The following is a 19,558-nucleotide window of genomic DNA, read 5'->3' on the forward strand; positions in this document are numbered from 1 at the left end:
AAAACACCACTAGGCCATAACTCATCATCTGTGCTGTAATCATGTCAGCATTCATTCTGACATCATGTATTTGAATGGTCAGTTTTACTACAATATCACTGCATTGTGCTAAACCACGTCAAACAAACAGCCTGTGGGCAGTAGTTAAACTACATTTTGCTGTAACTTGCTGGTTGTTAAACTACATTCATATTTTGTGCCGCGTCAAGTAGTTCCAAGTACTTTTAGTGTAATTTTTTTGTAGTTTAACTACTCAATTTGCAAACTACAATTTTGGGCAACAACGTAAAATTAAGGTTGTTTTTTTTTTTTAGATTTATTTTTGGTAGTATAAATTGTATTTCACCATTGAATGCAAGACAGTTCCTTTTTCTTTCATCCTGAATTGCTTTGAAGGCATGATCATGACAGCCAAAGCTACCTCTGATTGGCTCCCCCTGACAGCACTCAAATGCGTCGCAGATGTGCGATCATTACTAACATTGTGTGGTCATCATCACCATGGATGATCCTTCCGCCAGCGCCATCCCCAGTAGAAACATGCTGCCCCGACCATGGCCATATTTTGTTTCATATACACAGGCCATGTACACCCAATATGATCTAAAGTGGGTTAGACCAGTAAAATACTATTGTAACTCCAAAATTTTCTCTTTGTTTTAGTGCAGATTAAAGTAAAATTACATGAAAATGTTTACATTTACTATCTTTTCATAAAAATGTGAATAACCTGAATAAATATGAACAGAACCTGGGAAAAAAAAAAACAAGTGCAATTGTAACAATATTCAGCCTGTTATTAAATATTTTGTGTATCTGTAGATCCACTGTGATCTATACATTGAAATGTACATGTGGAAATGATGAGATGAGGCATAACATTGTTAAAATTGCACTTATTTTTCTTAAGAAATGTTAGATTTTTCGTAGTTGCTCATGTTATTCACATTTTTTAAAGGATACACTGTAGATGTAAACATTCTCATAATGTAAATTTACTTTTTTCACTCTTACTATTTTACTGGTCCAAGCCAGTACAGATCACATTGTGTTGTATGTGGCCCCTGACATGAAATAAGTTTGACATAACTGTGCTAAACTGTCCTGGAGATTATTTATTGGTTTGACTTGTATGAATACACCTCCTCTTCCTAGATGATGAGGACAGGCATCCTCCTGTTTCTCTGGAAGTCCACCATAAGGTCTGTGGGTTTACTGATATTGATCTTCAGGTGACTGCAGTTGTACCATGTGATCAAGCTCTCAATCAGTGCCCAGCAAAAAACCCCAAAAGCAAACAGACAAAAAACCCATACATCATCATATACAGGGGTTGGACAAAATAATGGAAACACCTTCACCTCAAGATGATAATGCCCCAAACCATACAGCTAGAATTGTTAAAGAATGGCATGAGGAACATTCTAATGAAGTTGAGCATCTCGTATGGCCGGCACAGTCCCCAGACCTCAACATTATTGAGCATTTATGGTCAGTTTTAGAGATTCAAGTAAGACGTCGATTTCCACCGCCATCGTCTCTAAAAGAGTTGGAGGGTATTCTAACTGAAGAATGGCTTAAAATTCCTTTGGAAACAATTCACAAGTTGTATGAATCAATACCTCAGAGAATTGAGGCTGTAATTGCCGCAAAAGGCGGACCTACACCATATTAAATTATATTATGTTGATTTTTTAAGGTGTTTCCATTATTTTGTCCAACCCCTGTAGCTTCCATTTCACCAAAAAATTGTGTTTATAAACTATTAGTTATTTGTCTACTTCATCTCAGTGTTTAATATCATTTAATGTTACTTTCAGCTCTTATATTAGAAGGAAACAATGCCATGTGAATATATATCACTAAACGCAATGTGGATAAAACCTTATTTACATACATACAGTAACTCATTTCCAAATGTGGCTTCTCCCTGAATAGATGAAAGTACCAACTCCCAGGATCCCTCACTACTGCATGTGATGTCATCTACTGTGTGGCCTGATTGTTTTCAATGAGAGATCCCTAGCAGCTGGATTCATATATCGTATATTGTAACTTACATTTTATACATTCTATTAAATTCCTTAATCTGTTTGCAGACATGGATGTAAACTATGGTATTTTATGGTATTTTCTAGTTGAATATTTCATTTTTTCCTGTAAACATCCTGATAATTCTGAATGACAGAGGTTCAGAAAGCAGTGAGAGGCATCCTTATGCATTAGTGATTTTAGATTAAGAAGAAAATATGAAATAGTGCCAGTTCAGCCACTGAGCACCACAGAGAAAAACAAATACACGCATAAATATTACAACCTTGGCTGACCCAGTTTGTGGAAGCTCCGTAACTCTTCAGATGAGGCAAAATGTGTGCTTGTGATCGCATAATGTGCAGAATAGATTTTTTTTAAGTGCTGTTTTGTCCGTGTCCTGCTGAGTGAGTGTATGACAGGACAGACATGCTGCTGGTGCTGCAGCATGAGACCGAGTCAATCTCTGGGCGTTTTTATCGATGCCTGATGGAGGGTCACTCGCAAGGAAAGGTGAAGGGTCACGGACCATGATCCAGCACTGATCCTGCAAGGACGACATTTAATTACACGATACCGATGACACTAGATGATCTGTCAACATGTGTGTATTTACAGACTGCAGCAATACGTACACATATATATAGACCATGAAACACCAATATAAGCTACAGACAGAAGTAATGCTCTGTGTTTGGAAGGTATTTCAATAATCTACTTTATAATGTTCTGTTAATGGACTAAACATGCTGCCATGTATAAAATATGGAGTAGCACTCTACAAAGCAACTTAAATTATCACCATTCAATGAACATTTTACATGGCTCTAATTGAGGCTTTATTAACGCTCTCTTACCACTCTCTTTGTGCCAGTGCTGTTTATTCTAATTGCCACTTTGGTGTGCTGCCAACTTGTCTTCAATCAGTGTTTTTCCAAATTGGAAACTTCCTTACCCACTGGTATGTTTTTTTTTCTTTTCCCCTAGTTCACAAAGACAAAATATTACCATGAACCAGCAGAATATAAAGAGAAATAATTTTTCAATGAAATAACCTGAATGTACCAAAGACAAAATTACAGAGGAGCAACAAAATGTTTGGACAGAGCAGAGCGTAACCTGGGCTTCTATTGTCACTTGCAACTGATGTCTGTAAATATAATCAAAAACATGGAAAATTAATGACGTTAACAGCTGTCTCCTGTGAATTTAAATGAAAATATATTTAAAGGATGCTCGTCTAAGGATGGAATTTGATGAGATTTTATTGATAACGCTCCAAATTAATCTATTCCTGATCAGTTTTCCCTTTAGGGGGAAGTAGGCCAATGGACTCTATGTACAGCCTCACTACTTCCTGAACTTCAGGTGGATCCTTTATTTCCTGTCTTTCATTATTGGACACACTGATTAATCCAGGTGTGCCTGCTATTTCTTGTTGTGACTACTGATTAATTAGGAACACCTGAATTAATCAGTGCGTCCAATAATGAAAGACAGGAAATAAAGGACCCACCTGAAATTCAGGAAGTAGTGGGGCTGTGCATAGAGTCCATTTAGGATTACAAAAAAGATTATTATTACTTTATTATTACACCTTGCTACTTGTTGTCTCTACTAGTACTTTATAATGTGCAATTGCCTGTTTTTTTTTCCAGTATTTGTTTTTTTTTTTTTTTTTGTTTTTAGTTATTGTTTTGCTGTTCATTTCTTGTGTCTATATTTGGTGTTGTGCTGCTATTGGGACCTCAATTTTCTGAGGGCCCTACTCAAAGGATCAATAAAGTTCTATCTAATCTAATCTATTTTATCGTATTTTATTTGCATGTGGGCTTACTTGGTCAAAGAGAAAATCTGCCTGTGTGCTGTTAATGTTATTATATTAATGTCCGATATTTCACCTCTAGTTGCTCAGTTAAGAAGCAGATCTACTTGTGTAAAGTGTGTCAGGTACAAGGGATTAATGGAAATTAAGTCCATGTTGTGTTGACAGATATTTCATCATAATGCATTTTTTTTCCCGCCCTTGTTTGCAGTGATCATTTTACAAACTTTCCAACAGGGGACAGCATGAATTAACATCATGAAGGCATTTTATCAGTATTATCAGTGGAAGTGTCAGCCCATTAATCAGCTTTACCTGCTCCAAACTATCGCTGTTACGTTGTCCTTTTAAAAATCCACTATGGATCGACCTCTATTTCCAACCAGGACTGTCATCATACTGCTGCTGGAAATGAAAGTGTTTTCAACTACTTTCTCTGCATCTTGTTGCAGAGTTCTAGCGACATAGGTGCATGAGTTTGATGCCGTTATTTTGCAACATGCAAACTGTTAAAAAAACATGTCACTGCTGCTAAAATGCATGTGATTCCAGTGTGTTCAGTGGTCAACACCGTGGCCTCATGAAGGTTCTTGGTTCTTTTCCGGGTCTGTACAGGGTCCTGTGGTTTCACAAATGTGCATTAGGTGAATTCTCCTATCAGTGCCCCTGTTGAAGGTACTGGTTTAGATCTGGATCTGGTCCCCTGACCTCATAGTACATCAATACAGAGCCTGAACTTCCATAATAATGGGAACCAAAAGAATTAATAATTGGAATTGATTCAGGTTTTAACTGCTTAAGTCTTTCTTTTGTCCTCTATGCAAATTCATGGATTGGTTTGCCTCTATACTTATAAACTCTCTTTACACATGAAAAAAGCTTGTCACATGAAGAAAAAAGTGATATAGAAAATCATTAGATTGTAGGACAGAGACCAGATTTGATTGTGATGTGAACTTCAAATAAACACATTGTATTTTGAATAAAAATGCAGCAGATGTCTGCACTGAATCCAGGTGAATTGTGTTATAAACTGGTTCTATTAAAGCTAAAACTAAACATGTGAGACCTTGGGAAGTGAATTTGTATCAGAGACATATTCTATAAGCTGTTCTCTAAATGTCTAGACATAGGTGTCATATTTGAAGGCATTAAGAAAAAAAATACATACGCCAGTTAATTGCTGCTGTTGCTGGATGTGTTTGTGCCTGGATTTTTCTTTGATAGGATTAATTACTGGATTTAGTCCATAATCAAGCATCAGCATTTTTGATCTGCCTTGGTGCTGAAACTGACAGTCATCAACATTTTTATTGAGTTATCCATTCAGTTATTTAGCATGGAGAACAGTGAGAATGCTTTGAGTTCTGAAACTGTGAGGGATATTTCACAAACCAAATAGTTTCACATTTAATTGACATTTAATTGTTATTATTATTATTATTATTATTATTATTATCAGACAAATATCATTGTTGATTGTAGCTTTTCAGTTTACTACAGTCAACCTCACTATCTGACGTTAAAGCTAGAATTTGATAACAGGATTAAGTTTTTTTTCCAGTTGCCAGGCACTTGACATTGAAGTGGGGTAAGTGTAGGATGGAAACAGAACACACACACACACACACTGTGCTTATTGGCCTCCCACCTATACAGCCACCAGGTACTGCAGCAGACGAGGCTTAGAGCAGGTTGGATGTAAGAACATGACGCTGCCTCAAGTGACATGTCACTGCAGGAGGAAGCAAGAGTCATGATGAGTTGAAGATCACACTCTGATCAATAAGATAAGCTAAGTCACAGCAGAATATTACAGAGCGTAGCACAGGAAAATGATAAAACTCAGCAAGAGGCAAAAATAAAACTGTATGTATTTTATTCATAGAATTTTAAACACAACAATAAACATATAATCTAAAGTATGGTGCAAGTGAGGAAACAAATAAAATACAAAATGGGTAAGAAATATATATGAATATGAGGGTGATTAAAAAAAAAAAAAAATACACAGATACAAAAGTGGGGATGGTGCTCTAAAGTGGCCGAAATAGTGCAAACCAATGTTTTTCTCATGTTTTTTGTTTCATGTTTTGTATTTTTTAAGTAGGAAAGTGATAGTGAAACTTGATCCAGTTCAGACTTTTTAAGAATAGAATAGAATAGAATACAATATTTTTATTGTTATTATACACACGTACAACGTCATTTAAAAGACAACTCTCTTGAGGTGCAGAGTACAAGTATGAAAGGCAAATAGATTTTTTAAAAAAAGAAGAAATTCGGACTTTGTTAGTATTGATAGAAGTGAGAGGATTGTTAACATGCCGGAGATCTGAGACAATATTTTAGCATTTCTTTTTGCCATGTAGGTTGTGTTCAGGTTGTAGGCACATCACATTTGCTGTTACAGCCACAAATGTTGTCATAGTAAAATGGACTTAATAAGTCAAATTGATGCAATACCAGCACATTGGCCCAGAGTCAGTCCAGCCAGTGACTGGGTCACTTTTGTTGGCTATAAACATGGGCTTTGTGGCCACGATATAAAATCACCCACATTACATGGCCCTATTATTTGACCACAGATATACACTTTAATATCAAATTGGTCCTTCATGCTACAATGATTAATTAAATTGAATCTTCAGCGCTGTAATGGGCTGATTTATCACTGTCAAACCCTGGTTAGTTCCCTCAAAATGTAGTCTAAATTCATGTTTCTACTCATTGTAATTCAAGATATGCTCTAGTAAGTGAGCTCTGACATAATGAAATGTTTTTCACTGTGCTTTAATTTAAGTCTATAACAAAGACGGACAAAAGAAGAGGTTAGTTCTAAGCTGCAAGTGATAATTTTTTCACACCTTAATTTATTTGAGTTATAAAATTAAGAGGTGAGGAACTTAACATATGGAAATATCTCATTTAAACCTGTTGGTTAATTAAATTTGTTTGTGTTCTTCGTGTTCTTATTTAAACCTGTTGGTTAATTAAATTTGTTTGTGTTCTTCGTTCCCAGTTTTATCTGTGACTTTTCACCTCGACCACACGGGAAAGAAGGAAGAGGTCCAAAGATCTGACGGTTCTTTTCAGTCGCGGTCCCACCGTCCCTGTCTTCCCTCCCAAACCCTCCTGCCTCCTCTGAATGATTGAAGCCATGCCCATTGTGTCTGCAACTACAGGTAGAGTCCAGCGTCTTGAGCTGCCTGATCCTGCTCTCTGATGCGTTTTATATGCTTATGAATAATGCATGAGTCTGTATATCACACATGTATTGCTGGTGCTTGAGTATATGCGTTAATATATGCAAATGGAATCAGAACTGTAGAAAAGGCATCACCTCTAATGTTTTTAGGTTTGGACCAGATGCAGGCCATCATACTCACTCCTGATTCAAACCTGTTTTTATATGATTCTCAGGGCTGCATGAGACCCTCGCCCTGCTCACTTCTCAGCTCCACCCTGATGCCAACCATAAAGAGGACCTGGTCTTCCTCAAAGATGTTTTCAGTGAGAAAAGCCTCAGTTACCTTATGAAGGTACAGCACATTTTAGATGAATGAACTCCAGATTATGTCCAATGAGAAATGTCTGACAAGAGGACTTTACGTTACAACTAGAGGCAAATAATTATGATCTACAATACTGGCATTTCTGTTACTTTATACCTAACACTGTGTTATAAGTATAATGATTGAATTGGACCTTATGAAGAAAAAGAGATGTTTATAGAGCTGCAGCTATCAATTATTTTTGTAATCGATTAATGTATTGAGAATTTGCTTTGATTCTTCAGGCAAAAATTGTAGAAATGTGAAATATGTCTGAAAATGACAACTTGTCCTTTATTTCAGAACCAGCTGAAACAGCATAAGAAGTATAAAAGTAAAAGTATATATAGAAATAACAAGTATACAGTATAAAAGTATATATAAAAATATGTATATGTATATAAACAACAATAAACGCGCCAAATGATATCTACACACTATATACGCACTGCAGTCTTTAATGAATTTGTATGCAACTTACTAGTAACTTAAGATGTAACTAACATACAACTTTGTGTTGATCCTGGTGTCGTGTGCATCCCAATAAGCGTCTGTGTAAACCAAAACAGGCGGAACCAATGTTTAGTAGCAGTGAAATTAAGGAAACAAAGGTTTGATTCAAGAAAATTGGAATTGAATAATTTTCCTAATCGATTGGAGTTGATTGATTGTTTCAGCTCTAGATGTTTATATATATACAGTTTCTAAACTTATGAGATAATAGATGTTTTTCTTTGTATTTTGTTCATAAAAATAGAAAATGATGCAGATTGATTCAAATGACTGAACTCTTGGACAAAGAAGCAAAATTAACATGAACATTTACAGCACTAGTTCTCTATAAAACTAACAGCAGAAGAAGAATGGGATTCAATTGATGATTTCAACCAAGGAGCATTACATAATGGAAAACTGATGCTGAAATACTTATAAAATATGGTATTTCTCATGTTCACACCCAGTTGTTTTCATACAGGTGAATGGAGATGGTATCCCAGAAATGTTACATGATCACACTTATTTCAAATGATTTCAATATGGTGATGATGTAAAAAAAAACACTTAATACTTGATGTTAATGAAAAATGTAGCTTTGATTTATTTCATTTCCATTAAAAGAAAACAAAAGTTCTCAAGCACAAACATCCCACTGCTTCGTCTAAAATACTGAGCAAAAAAGGCTCTTGCAGTAAGATTTTTGACTGTTCAAATTCTGAAAAATGTAAATACTTAATCTGAGTGAATGACCGCATTTCTTGAAAACATAACAAATTTCACACAATTGTCTTTTTTTGTGTGCGTGTGCATACACATGTCAAACTTGTACATGACAGATCCATGAGAAGCTGAAGCAGTATGAAAAACTGAGTCCAACTCCAGTCCTTCACAGCGCCTCCTGTCTGGCTGAGGATGTAAGTGTAGTCACTATTTCTAAACTCCTCAGAATATTTAAATATCAGGTACTGATAAGCCCTTACTGAAGCTGATTTTATTGTTCATGCATATTTCGAGTATTTTAACTCTTAATTCCTCAGTTGGCGGAGGAGCTTCAGAATGGACCTCTGGAGGACGATGAGCGAGAACTGCTGCTTCTGCTCAGCACGCCTCACCTTAAGGTAAAACTGACTTCCACACCTTTCATCATCTTCAACCCAAACAGTTGAAGGTGCACCATGACTTGACTTTCTTTAAGGTTCGATCTCTTAATGTCGCTGCCTCTGCTTTTACCTTGAGCGACCCTTATTTTCTTTAAAGCCGATCTATTTCGTAACATCACTGTCAGTGGTGTGACATCGGTGCTCCTCCATCCATCAGATACAGACAAGATGAGTAATTACTCTTATCGAATCAGAATCAGAATACTGTATTAATCCCAGAGGAAATTGTTGCGTTACAGTTGTAAGTATAAGAAAAAGTAGCAGGAAAGAAATGGTCAATATTACAATAATTAAATAGATTAATTTAAATATACATGTATATCACAATTAGAACAGCAATTTTTACAATACTAGACAAACATTATCAATATCAAGTAAAAGGAATATGCATAAATAGGTGTGTAAACATTGTTGTGTGTAATTATAATTATGTGGTTACAGGGAGTGGCTTCCATCTGCCTTTATTTCTATTCTTCCTCTTGGATTTGTGTTATTTATTTTTTAAATTTCATTACACTCTCTTGTCTTTGGTCTTCATATTTGTTGTTTTCAGCCTCTGTAACCTGAACATCGTCTATAAATCCTGTCTGTATACGTCTTCTTTAGGCAGTGCTATCAGCCCATGATACAGTGGCTCAAAAGAACTTCGATCCAGTTCTGCCTCCTCTGCCCGAGGATCTGGATGACGACCTGGAGGAGGAGTCAGTGAAAATTGTTCGCCTCGTGAAAAACAAGGAGCCCCTGGTGAGAGCCATGACAAAATATATCCCCGCCCCCACCCCCCACCCCCCAACCTCCTCCCTTAACTTAGTGTATTTTGAAGCTGTCTGAACTGTGGAATGATGGAAAAAAGTCATGTGGTCTGATGAGTCCAGACTGAACCTGTTCCAGAATGATGGACACATCAGGGTGAGAGGAGTGGCAGATGACGTGATTACCCATCATGCCTAGTGCCTGCAGTAGAAACCTGTGGGGGCAGCGTTATGATTTGGGGTTGATTCAGTGTGTCAGGTTTAGGATCAGTAATGTTACGTGTCCAAAAAATGAGGTCAGCTGAACCTGCATATCGTTGCTGTCGGGCGGAAACCTTTTATGTCCAAAATGGTTATTTTTCAGTAAACTGGAAAAATGATGTATATTCTAAATAAATGAATGAAGTTAAGATATGTAGTCACAAACCATTTTCAACACTTTTCATTGGTTAAATATTTCTAAAACCGTCAGGTCATCATGCAGACTGACCAAAAGGATCGTTTTATAACCAAAAAAAAGACCAAAAATGGACTTATGAGGTTTCCACCCAACAGCGACAATATAGTGAATGAGCAGGTAGAACATCAGTGGATTTTTTTCTTGCCTGAAGACACGGACATATTTAAGATGACAATACTATGACTAATCAGGATCACATTATGACTGAGTGGTTCAGGGAGCTTGAGTCCGCAAGAGTCCAGAATCTTTTGGATGTACTGGAGGAGACTTTATCCAGTGGTCCGACTCTCTCATCATTAATACAAAATCTTGGCAAGAAATGGATGGAAATAACTGTGACATTGCATAAGCTTATTGAAATGCTGCCACATGAGGCGCATGCTGTGCAGAACTAAACGTCCAATAACATATTATAATGTGGGATAATTATAATTGGCCAGGCTGAGTATTTCCAAGTTTAAATGAAGGTTGAATGTGTGTGCGTACACCCTGGTGCTTTCAGAGCAGCTGTATTTCAGTGCAGCACAGCAGTGACAGTAATAATCAAGTTTAAGGGTCTTCTGGAACCTACTGTAACGGGTTATTGATCCAACCAGTAAAAGCCACAGACCTGACACAAAGAGCATATTTCACCGCTCCGTCTGAGGACTGTATTAACAATTGAGACCACAAATCACACAGTAAAAAACAGTGTCAGTTTAACTCTTAGAGAGTTGAATTTAACTCTGTTTCAGACAACGCTTGGTCCTACTCATTAGAGTAAAATTCACTGTATGGCCGGTGTCAAATTTTCAGAGTTAATTCTACTCAATTCAGTGTCAAAATTAAAATGTAATGTGTAAAAAAAAATATATATATATATATATTACACCTTATAGAGCTATTTTTACTCCAAATTTAGTTTAAAATGACTATAATGTTTAAATATTTATTTCTCTGCAGTATTATTTTCTTCATCCGTTTGCACCCTTTACTGATATTGAAGCAATGTAAAAGTGCAGGGGCCCCCAAGATTGGGGTTTTGAAGGGTGTTAGTTTGTTCTATGGGTTTCAGTCACCCTAGGACAGGGGTGTCCAAACTTTTTTTAAAGAGGGCCAGATCTGATAATGTGGACATTGCCAGGGGCCAGTGGTCCCTTCGGACATTTTTTAAACAGTAAAAATTACATATAAAAGCGATAATTTTAAAAACTTTATTTTCATTGTCAAAATATCATTTTTTTTAAATGGCAATGTAACCAAATCTAAGCCACTCAGGTGTGAACAAATTAAACAAAAAAAAAAAAAAAAAAAAATTCTGCCTTCCTTTCACATATGGAGTCAGATAACATAGAACAAACCATGTGGAGTATCTTAAACGTCCAAGAAGTTGATAAAAATCTTAACCCCACATTCATTTTAAACATGACTTATATGAGTAATTATTACTCATATATTACTCAGTAATGCAAAGTCTGTTAACATTTAAGATGAAAACATATGACTCTTACTCTTGTCTTTCACAAAATCATTCAGAAAGTAATATTTTGTGTCACATCTACAAGTACATAACACCAGCAATTATAGGCAACTAACCTGGCAACTTGGTAGCCTGCCTTGGTGGCGAATTCATTGAACTCCCAGGTTCACATGAAGAGTCACTGTTGTGAGTTTAAAGCAGCTTGAATTTGCTTCACTTTTTCGGAGCGCTCACTCCCTGCTAGCTTGTCGTATGCGTTAGCATGTTTTGTCTGCTCGTGTCTCTTTACGTTGAATTCCTTAAACAAGACAACAGTCTCTTGACAAATTAGGGAAACACAATCACCTCGATTTTCAGTGAAAAAAAATTGTAATTCCCATCTCTCCTGGAAGCGGCGGTCCTCACTGTCAACTTCCGTTTTTTTTATTTACAGGCACCATGGTTAGAAATTAGCGAAAAAGGTTCACAGCAAAGTCACAGATCCAGAAAGAGTTAGAGTGGTGCTGCCACCATGAGGTGAAAGGAGGAACTGCATTTTGAACCTTTTATGATTCATGTACTCGGTTCAACAGTCCAAGCGGGCCATAAATAATACATTATAAAACCCAAGCTGTGGGCCGTATAAAATCTGACCGCGGGCCGTGATTGGCCCCCGGGCCGGACTTTGGACATGCCTGCCCTAGCACTTGCTTTTCCTTTGAAAGAATAAAGTTCTCCCCCTCTTGTAATACAATTATGGCTTCATAGCGACAATCAGGTAAGGCACTGTTGTGTCTACAGGTTTGAATAACTGTGTCACATTAATAAAGAAATAAACATAAAAAGGCCAGTAAATGTTGTAAAACAGATATATTAACCTAAATTAACATTAACCCAAAACCCCCCTTTGAACCCCTGCACATAAAACAGAACACAATGAGTAAAATGTCCAGTACCCACAATGCAATGGGGCAGACTGGCACTACTCGTCGCTCTGTTGAGATGAATTTTACACTGCATCTGTGCAGAACTTTACACTGACTTTGAACTCTACTTTTAGAGCTGGTTTACTCTCCATAGAGCTATGAATACTCTTGTCTAGGTTAAAATGCTTGACGGAAATATTGACACTGCATTTTTTACTGTGCAGAATTATTGTTTCTTTTATTTGTTTGTTTGTTTTTTTTACAAGGGAGCAACTATTCGGAGAGATGAGGCGACTGGAGCTGTGATAGTGGCCAGAATCATGAGGGGAGGAGCAGCTGACCGCAGTGGTGAGATGTTCAGTATATATTGGTTGTAGGCTTTGATTTTTCCTCTTTTTTTGTTTAAAAAAAAAAAAGGGACAAACCCAGCTCCAACAAAGTGCAGAAGTAAAGCCCTCTCAGTTCCTCGTCCTTCTTTCCCAGACTTTCTTATCACCATTAATGTTCTGACACAGAAGTGAAGGGATTACGTTGTATAACCCCCTGAACTGTCAACAGAGATCAAATCCTTGAGATTAGTGCCAGTACGAGATTGCATATTTCGAGATTACAAACAAGGGTTGCTCCTGGCAGTTGCCATGGCGATGTTATCAACTGTATGACACAAAACTGAGCATTTTCCTCATATCTGAGTCCCACACTCTGTAAATACTCTCAATGGTGCTACACATGCCGGAATGTTCCTTTTTTCCTTTGTTTGACTTGGTGAGTAGATTTGTTTGTAACATGTGGGTGTGTGTTGTGTTTGTGTTTCCAGGTCTGGTACATGTGGGCGATGAACTTAGAGAGGTCAATGGAAATGTGATAACCCACAAAAGACCAGATGAAATTAGTCAGATCCTGGTAATAAAACAAAGCTTTTCCATGAAATACTGTATCAGAATGATGACTCACTAATGACTGCTGTGGATGTGATGGATAATGAGCCTTTTCTGTTTATTCGATCAGTCTCAGTCACAAGGCTCCATCACCCTGAAAATCATCCCTGCTGTTGCAGATGAAGACAAACTGAGGGAGAGCAAGGTGAGGATCATTATTCTGTTACAGCCTTGAAAGTTTTTATTAATACCACATATGCTCGGTTCGCTTTCACTGAACCCTTCTCTTTTCCTTCTCCCTCCAGGTCTACCTTCGGGCTCTGTTTGATTACACACCATTCGAGGACAAAGCCACACCATGCCAAGAGGCAGGACTTCCTTTTAAGAGGGGGGATATTCTTCAGGTGGTGAGCCAGGAGGATGCCACCTGGTGGCAGGCAAAGAGGGTCGGTGACTGCAACCTGCGTGCAGCCCTCGTTCCCTCCACACAGTTTCAGGAGAGGTACCATGAATAAAACGTCATTGTAGTGTGTAGCATGAAATTATGTATTCTGAACAGAATGAATTACATTGTGACAGACCTCCACCGAAGCCCCTCTGTCCAGAAAATATCACAATGTAAAAGTAAAAAAAAAAAGCAAAAGTATGTATGGACTATACTTTAAAAGGACTTTAACCAACACGCTCCCTAGTACATATAGAAACTGACAGACAACAATAAAAATGCATTACAACAACAAACACACTATACATTCAATTTCAAATCAGTTTTATTTATAGAGCCCAATATCACAACAAAGTGGCCTCACAGGGCTTTACACAAATTGTTGAATTGATTAAAAAAAAAACAAAAAAAAAACAAAAAACAGTGAAAATAAGCAAACAGTCAAGTAATTGGTTAGTAAACAGTCGGTAAAGCAAATGGATCAATGTCCTGGGCATTTCCCGTACTTAGACCTTCCTTCTCAGCAAGGAAAAACTCCAAAAACCCAGTGGGAAAAAGAGAAACCTTGGGGAGAACCCCAGTGAAGGAGAGATCCACTCCCATGGATGGACAGGGTGTAGATATGACCAGGACTGACGGACATCATTTGCTGATGTAATTCCAGTCTGTAAGGATGCAGTAGGGTGGGGGTACACGCAGACAGCTGAGGGTACGGGAGGAGGTCCAGGGTCACAAGTCAGGACACGGTACATAATAAATTAGAATTAAAAAAGACAACTGCTTGAAAGTCTAGACAATAAACTGTAAAGTGCAAAGTAAAATGCATTTGTTTTTTCAGTAAGATGGAGGTGGGTACATATCAATAAAGTGCATAGAGGTAAAATGTTTATGACCAGGTTTAAACAAGAGAGGTGAGTTTATTGTAAAGTGAAATGATAAATGTTGAGACATGCTTGTCATTTGATGATACTGTTTATTTTGTTGTTGCAAATCAGGCTCTTTATGCTACTATATTTTTTTTATTTGGATGATATTATATTTTCTAGACCAGAACCCCTTTGGTCTTATCACACAGCCTTCCTGTATTGTTTTCCACTATTTGTTGATATAGCAGATAAGTCCGAATACATTTAGTATCGATGTCAACATAAGACGGGTTCTTCCACCAGCTGAGAACATGTGCAGAGCATTTGTCAAAGTCTAGACCTGATATTAGTCTATATATGAAAAGCAGTTTGCATTAGTTTTAATTCCATCTCTCTCTTTGTTTCTTCCAAGGCGCTTGAAATACAGGATGAAAATGGGCACCTTCCCTACTGTCGTTTCCCCCAAAGTTCCTACATGTAAGCCTGTTTCAGATTTCAGATCCGGGATTACATTGTCCCCTTTAGCCTCAAGCTATAAATGCATAAGCAGGTTAAATCTACATGTGCACCTTGTATTGTAGGTCAAATCCAATCTAGCCAAAAAGATGCAGAAAAAGAGATTATGAAAGAGAACAGGGGAACTGAGGTTAATCTCTTGAAAAAAAAACAAAACAATAGACCTATTATCATATCACTTCCTAGTCTGATTTGCACTGAAAAAAACATAACAAAAAAAACAAAACTCAAGATGAAATTACTCTTATTATCTATTGCTTAAAAATCTATTCTCTTTTTTTAAGCAATGGAAGATATAAAGAATGTATGAGTGAGGAGTCATTTAATACTCTTTTTGGTTAGAATTCATATGCGAGTTCAAGTAAATCTTTGTATTAAGCGTTTTGTGAATACACATAAGAAAATGAAGATAAGTTGGTGGTTATATTTGTAGCTCTGGGGTGTGGGGTGTATTATTTTGTCACTCTCTACAGTAATATATTGTCATTCCTTGCAATGCTAACCTCAGATGACCGGGCTGAGAGAGGTAGGTGAACAAAAACCAGCTCATATCCCTATACTGAACACATTCCCTTGGTCCTCCCTACCTGAAACTCACAAAAACAAAGGTTATAGTGCATATTTCCAATAGTCTCCCCACAGTACAGCTTCCTTTATATCCATGAATGTCCCTCTGTTGCTTGACTTTACCTGCTGTGTTACATTACATCTGCCTTCAGCCTCTCCTCCTCCTCCTCCTCCTCCTCCTCCTTCTTCTTATCCTGTCTTTATTCCTGCTTGCCATCCTACAGAAGACTGTGACAGTGAAGGTGCTCTGAATGGAAAGGACATAGGTGAGGAGGTGCCGCCGTTTAGTTCACACTAATCACTGTTTCATTGTGTGCTAATCCATTCTTAGTTTTTACTGTCTGAGAACTACTCGTTTGTGTAGTTGTGGTCGCTTCAGTGTTAATTAGCGTCTTAAGGCAGGTTTAATGTGTTAATCATTGGACGTATCATCGGCTCATCTTACTCTTAAAAAGAACAGCAACATAGTGTGCGCTGACTCACTGCTTTTTTCACGGCCCAGTTGGTAAGTTTACCGGTGGGTTCATCAGGCTTCCTGGCTGCTCTAATAGATGCAATGTGACTGGGTTTGTCACACACTTTACGCCTTAAACAGCAATGTCGACTGTGGTTTTGATAATACAGGTGGATTTTGACCCAAAATCATACACACAGCTTCACTATAGATGCACACAGGGTTCCTGCGGGGTCTTAAAAAGTCTTAAAAGTCTTGAATTTACAAATCTGCATTTAATACATTAAAAAGGTCTTTAAAGGTATTAAGTTTGATATGGTAGGTTTTAAGTTATGTAGCCATAAAGTTCTTCACTGTATTGTGTTGAAATGTGTTTGGGAAATGTCCAAGCTGGAAAGAAAGTAATGTTGGTATACTCAGTGTCACCTGTTCCAGTTTATATTGAAATTAGGACCCAATTGTCACTAACTTTGCAGCCCCCTGTGAGAAATGACTCGCAATGATAACAATCAAGGTGTTGGAGTAAATAAATACATTTTCTTAAATTCTAGGAGTCACCAATTTTTGGCAGTATGGCCATAAAATGGGCATTCAGTTCTGGTCTAAGTAGTCTTAAAAAAGTTCAGTTCAGTTTTTTTTTTTATAGAGCCCAATATCACAACAATCGCCTCACAGGGCTTTACAGAAACTGCTGAATTGATTAAAAAAATAAAAAAAATAAAAAAAAAATAATGAAAATAAGCAAACAGTCACTAATCACTTAGTAAACAGTCGGTGAATCAAATCGATCAATGTCCCGGGCATCCCCCATCCTTAGACCCTCCTTCTCAGCAAGGAAAAACTCCAAAAAAATCCAGAGGAAAAGAGGAACCGCAGTGAAGGAGAGATCCACTCCCATGGACAGACAGGCTGTAGATGTGAGCAGGACTGACGGACATCCATTTGCTGATGTAATTCCAGTCTGTAAGGATGTAGTAGGGTGGGGGTACATGCAGACAGCTGAGAAAAAAGTCTTAAATTTAACTTGTAGAAACTTGTAGGAACCTTGTGCACAGATCCTCATTAAAAGTATTTGACAGAACATTCATTAACACTCAGGGTTAAATAAGCACATTGTGAGCCTAAAAGAAAAGTTGTTGTCGTGGCCAAAAGGTTTGGCAGTGACACAAGTCTATTCTTTGCATACATGTGATTTATTTTTTTATATATATAAAACCCATTTCTCTGACACTATTCACCTGATTCTTGTCTAATTTGATACACATGTTCTGTAAAACTAGGAGAGGTGCAGTGCACAGTTTGGTGACTGAATTTCTTTTTTTTTTTTAATTAACAAAAAACTGAAAATTTGTCCAACCAATTTCTCAGACACTATTCACACAGTTCTTTTAAAATTTGACACAAAAGTTTTTCTAAAGATTGAAAGTTACGACTCAAAATTAAGCCCTTGGTAGATGGGGTGTCAGTGAACAGGAAGTGTTATGCGAACGGGTGGAGGTGTTAATAAGCTCCACTTACTTTTTCACTTGTTCACCAATAAAAGTCTTTGAAGCTTACAAAACCCTTATAGTTGTTCTTCAGTGTACCTCAGAAATATGTGAAAAAATACCTACACAGATTGAAACGGTAAAGCTGCTTACAAAGTTTGTGTTGTTGTCAAAAGCTTTGGCCATGATTGTAGACACACAGTCACTTCACATCAATTTAACAAAGGTAAATAAATGCCGATTCATGATCAATTAAAGCTCCTGCATTGATGTAAAGTCAGATCAGAGGTCAGGGAGGGTGATTTGGTTGAGACTCGTACGACAATTCCATAAATAGCTGGATTGATTACTGTCCTAGCTGATGCAACAACCAAAAATGAATAATCTTAAAAACATAGGCCACAGGGAGGAATTATCACAACATGGATTCACAACTTAAGTATGCATCAGTATCTGGCCAGTGGGAAGCTTAACAAATTCACATGTTCTCTGCACTATTTGTTGAAGCTGTGCCAGGACTTTAGATAGGTCTGGCACCATCTACCATTGTTCTAGATTGGGAGCATTTCTTTAAATCAGTCGCGCTTGTTTTGGCAAGTGTTAAACGCAGGACGCAGCAACAGTGCCTTTGCAAAATAGTATCGCACAAGAACATGTTTCACTGCAACATTTGGATATGACTAGTACGCTGTATTGCTCAAATGACTGAATCCTTGAAAGGTAAGATGTTCTTTTCTCCCAAAACCTGCCGTCTTCAGTGTGTCGTTGGCGATTATAGGAGTTTAAACACAGATGGCCAGAGTCATCACAGTTTTTCCAGCCGAGTAAATCCTTTGAGCTGTAATTTCACAATACTAAACAAATGCCACAAACCTCTTTTTACTGGGTTGGATTTTTTTCTATTTTTATGTAAATGGACAATATGATTTTTTGTTAGTTGCCGTATTATGTGTTAGTGATTTAATAAGTAGGTTTTTCAGGTGTAAGATCTTGTCTCATAATTATAAGGTCAGTTGTCTATTTTGATAGGATTGCAGTGTGCTTACTACTATACGTTCACTGATTGAAATGTTTTACAATAGTATGTCTAATTTCTAAAAAAAAAAAAAAAAAAATTGCCATCTATTGTCTGAGATATATAGAGATACTAATGAACAGTGACAGTGGTAATCCTTTATAATACCATACATTTAGAGAGCTGAAGCCAAGTATGTCCATAGTGAAGCATTTGTGATGGTTTTGGATACTAAATTGTCAGTGCAGCAGTGTGTGTTTGTGTCATCAATCTGCCTTTGTGTCCTTACTTTCTCTTAAAAAACTCAGCTGTTTATTGTTTGTATTTGTTACTTGTAGCTTTTTGTGCAGTTTGCTACAACCACTGAGCTTCTCACATGGTCTTTGTGGCGCCTCATGGCAGTTTATTTCTGCTTTCTCGTGCTTTCCAAACGGCCTCTCTTCATAACATGCCAAAGCTGCTGCTTCTGGTGATCAGTGAACCGGTACATGCGATATGCATGGCTTCAAACTCAGCTGTTTGTTTTGTGCCGATGAGATTTAGGCTGATTGAATAAATGGTCTAATATGAGCTGTAGTTTCTCCCAAGAGTAAGGCAGCCCCTGCCTTCTGTGGCCATGCTTTCTCATGGGATTTTTACTCAGGTACTCTTAAATATTTCTACTGGTGTTGTTCAGTGTGTTTGTT

The 19,558-nt window shown here is 37.4% G+C and overlaps 1 protein-coding gene across 2 annotated transcripts in view; it reads left to right on the forward strand.

Annotated features, from left to right (window-relative positions):
• Positions 1-19,558, forward strand: part of LOC115410724 (MAGUK p55 subfamily member 3-like) — a 33,744-nt gene that overhangs the window by 8,440 nt on the left and 5,746 nt on the right. The window contains exons 2-13 of one of the 2 annotated variants that reach the window (XM_030122497.1): positions 6,879-7,041; positions 7,280-7,398; positions 8,745-8,822; positions 8,946-9,026; positions 9,675-9,812; positions 12,911-12,992; positions 13,462-13,547; positions 13,653-13,727; positions 13,828-14,024; positions 15,246-15,310; positions 15,858-15,875; positions 16,141-16,182. In XM_030122497.1, coding sequence (XP_029978357.1) covers positions 7,005-7,041; positions 7,280-7,398; positions 8,745-8,822; positions 8,946-9,026; positions 9,675-9,812; positions 12,911-12,992; positions 13,462-13,547; positions 13,653-13,727; positions 13,828-14,024; positions 15,246-15,310; positions 15,858-15,875; positions 16,141-16,182 — 1,018 coding nt within the window. In that variant the 5' untranslated portion in view covers positions 6,879-7,004. The remainder of the gene's footprint in view (positions 1-6,878; positions 7,042-7,279; positions 7,399-8,744; positions 8,823-8,945; positions 9,027-9,674; positions 9,813-12,910; positions 12,993-13,461; positions 13,548-13,652; positions 13,728-13,827; positions 14,025-15,245; positions 15,311-15,857; positions 15,876-16,140; positions 16,183-19,558) is intronic. The other variant, XM_030122498.1, reaches the window with a different exon arrangement.

This window comes from Sphaeramia orbicularis, chromosome 19, assembly GCF_902148855.1.
Source record: "Sphaeramia orbicularis chromosome 19, fSphaOr1.1, whole genome shotgun sequence".
Taxonomy (NCBI): Eukaryota; Metazoa; Chordata; class Actinopteri; order Kurtiformes; family Apogonidae; genus Sphaeramia; species Sphaeramia orbicularis.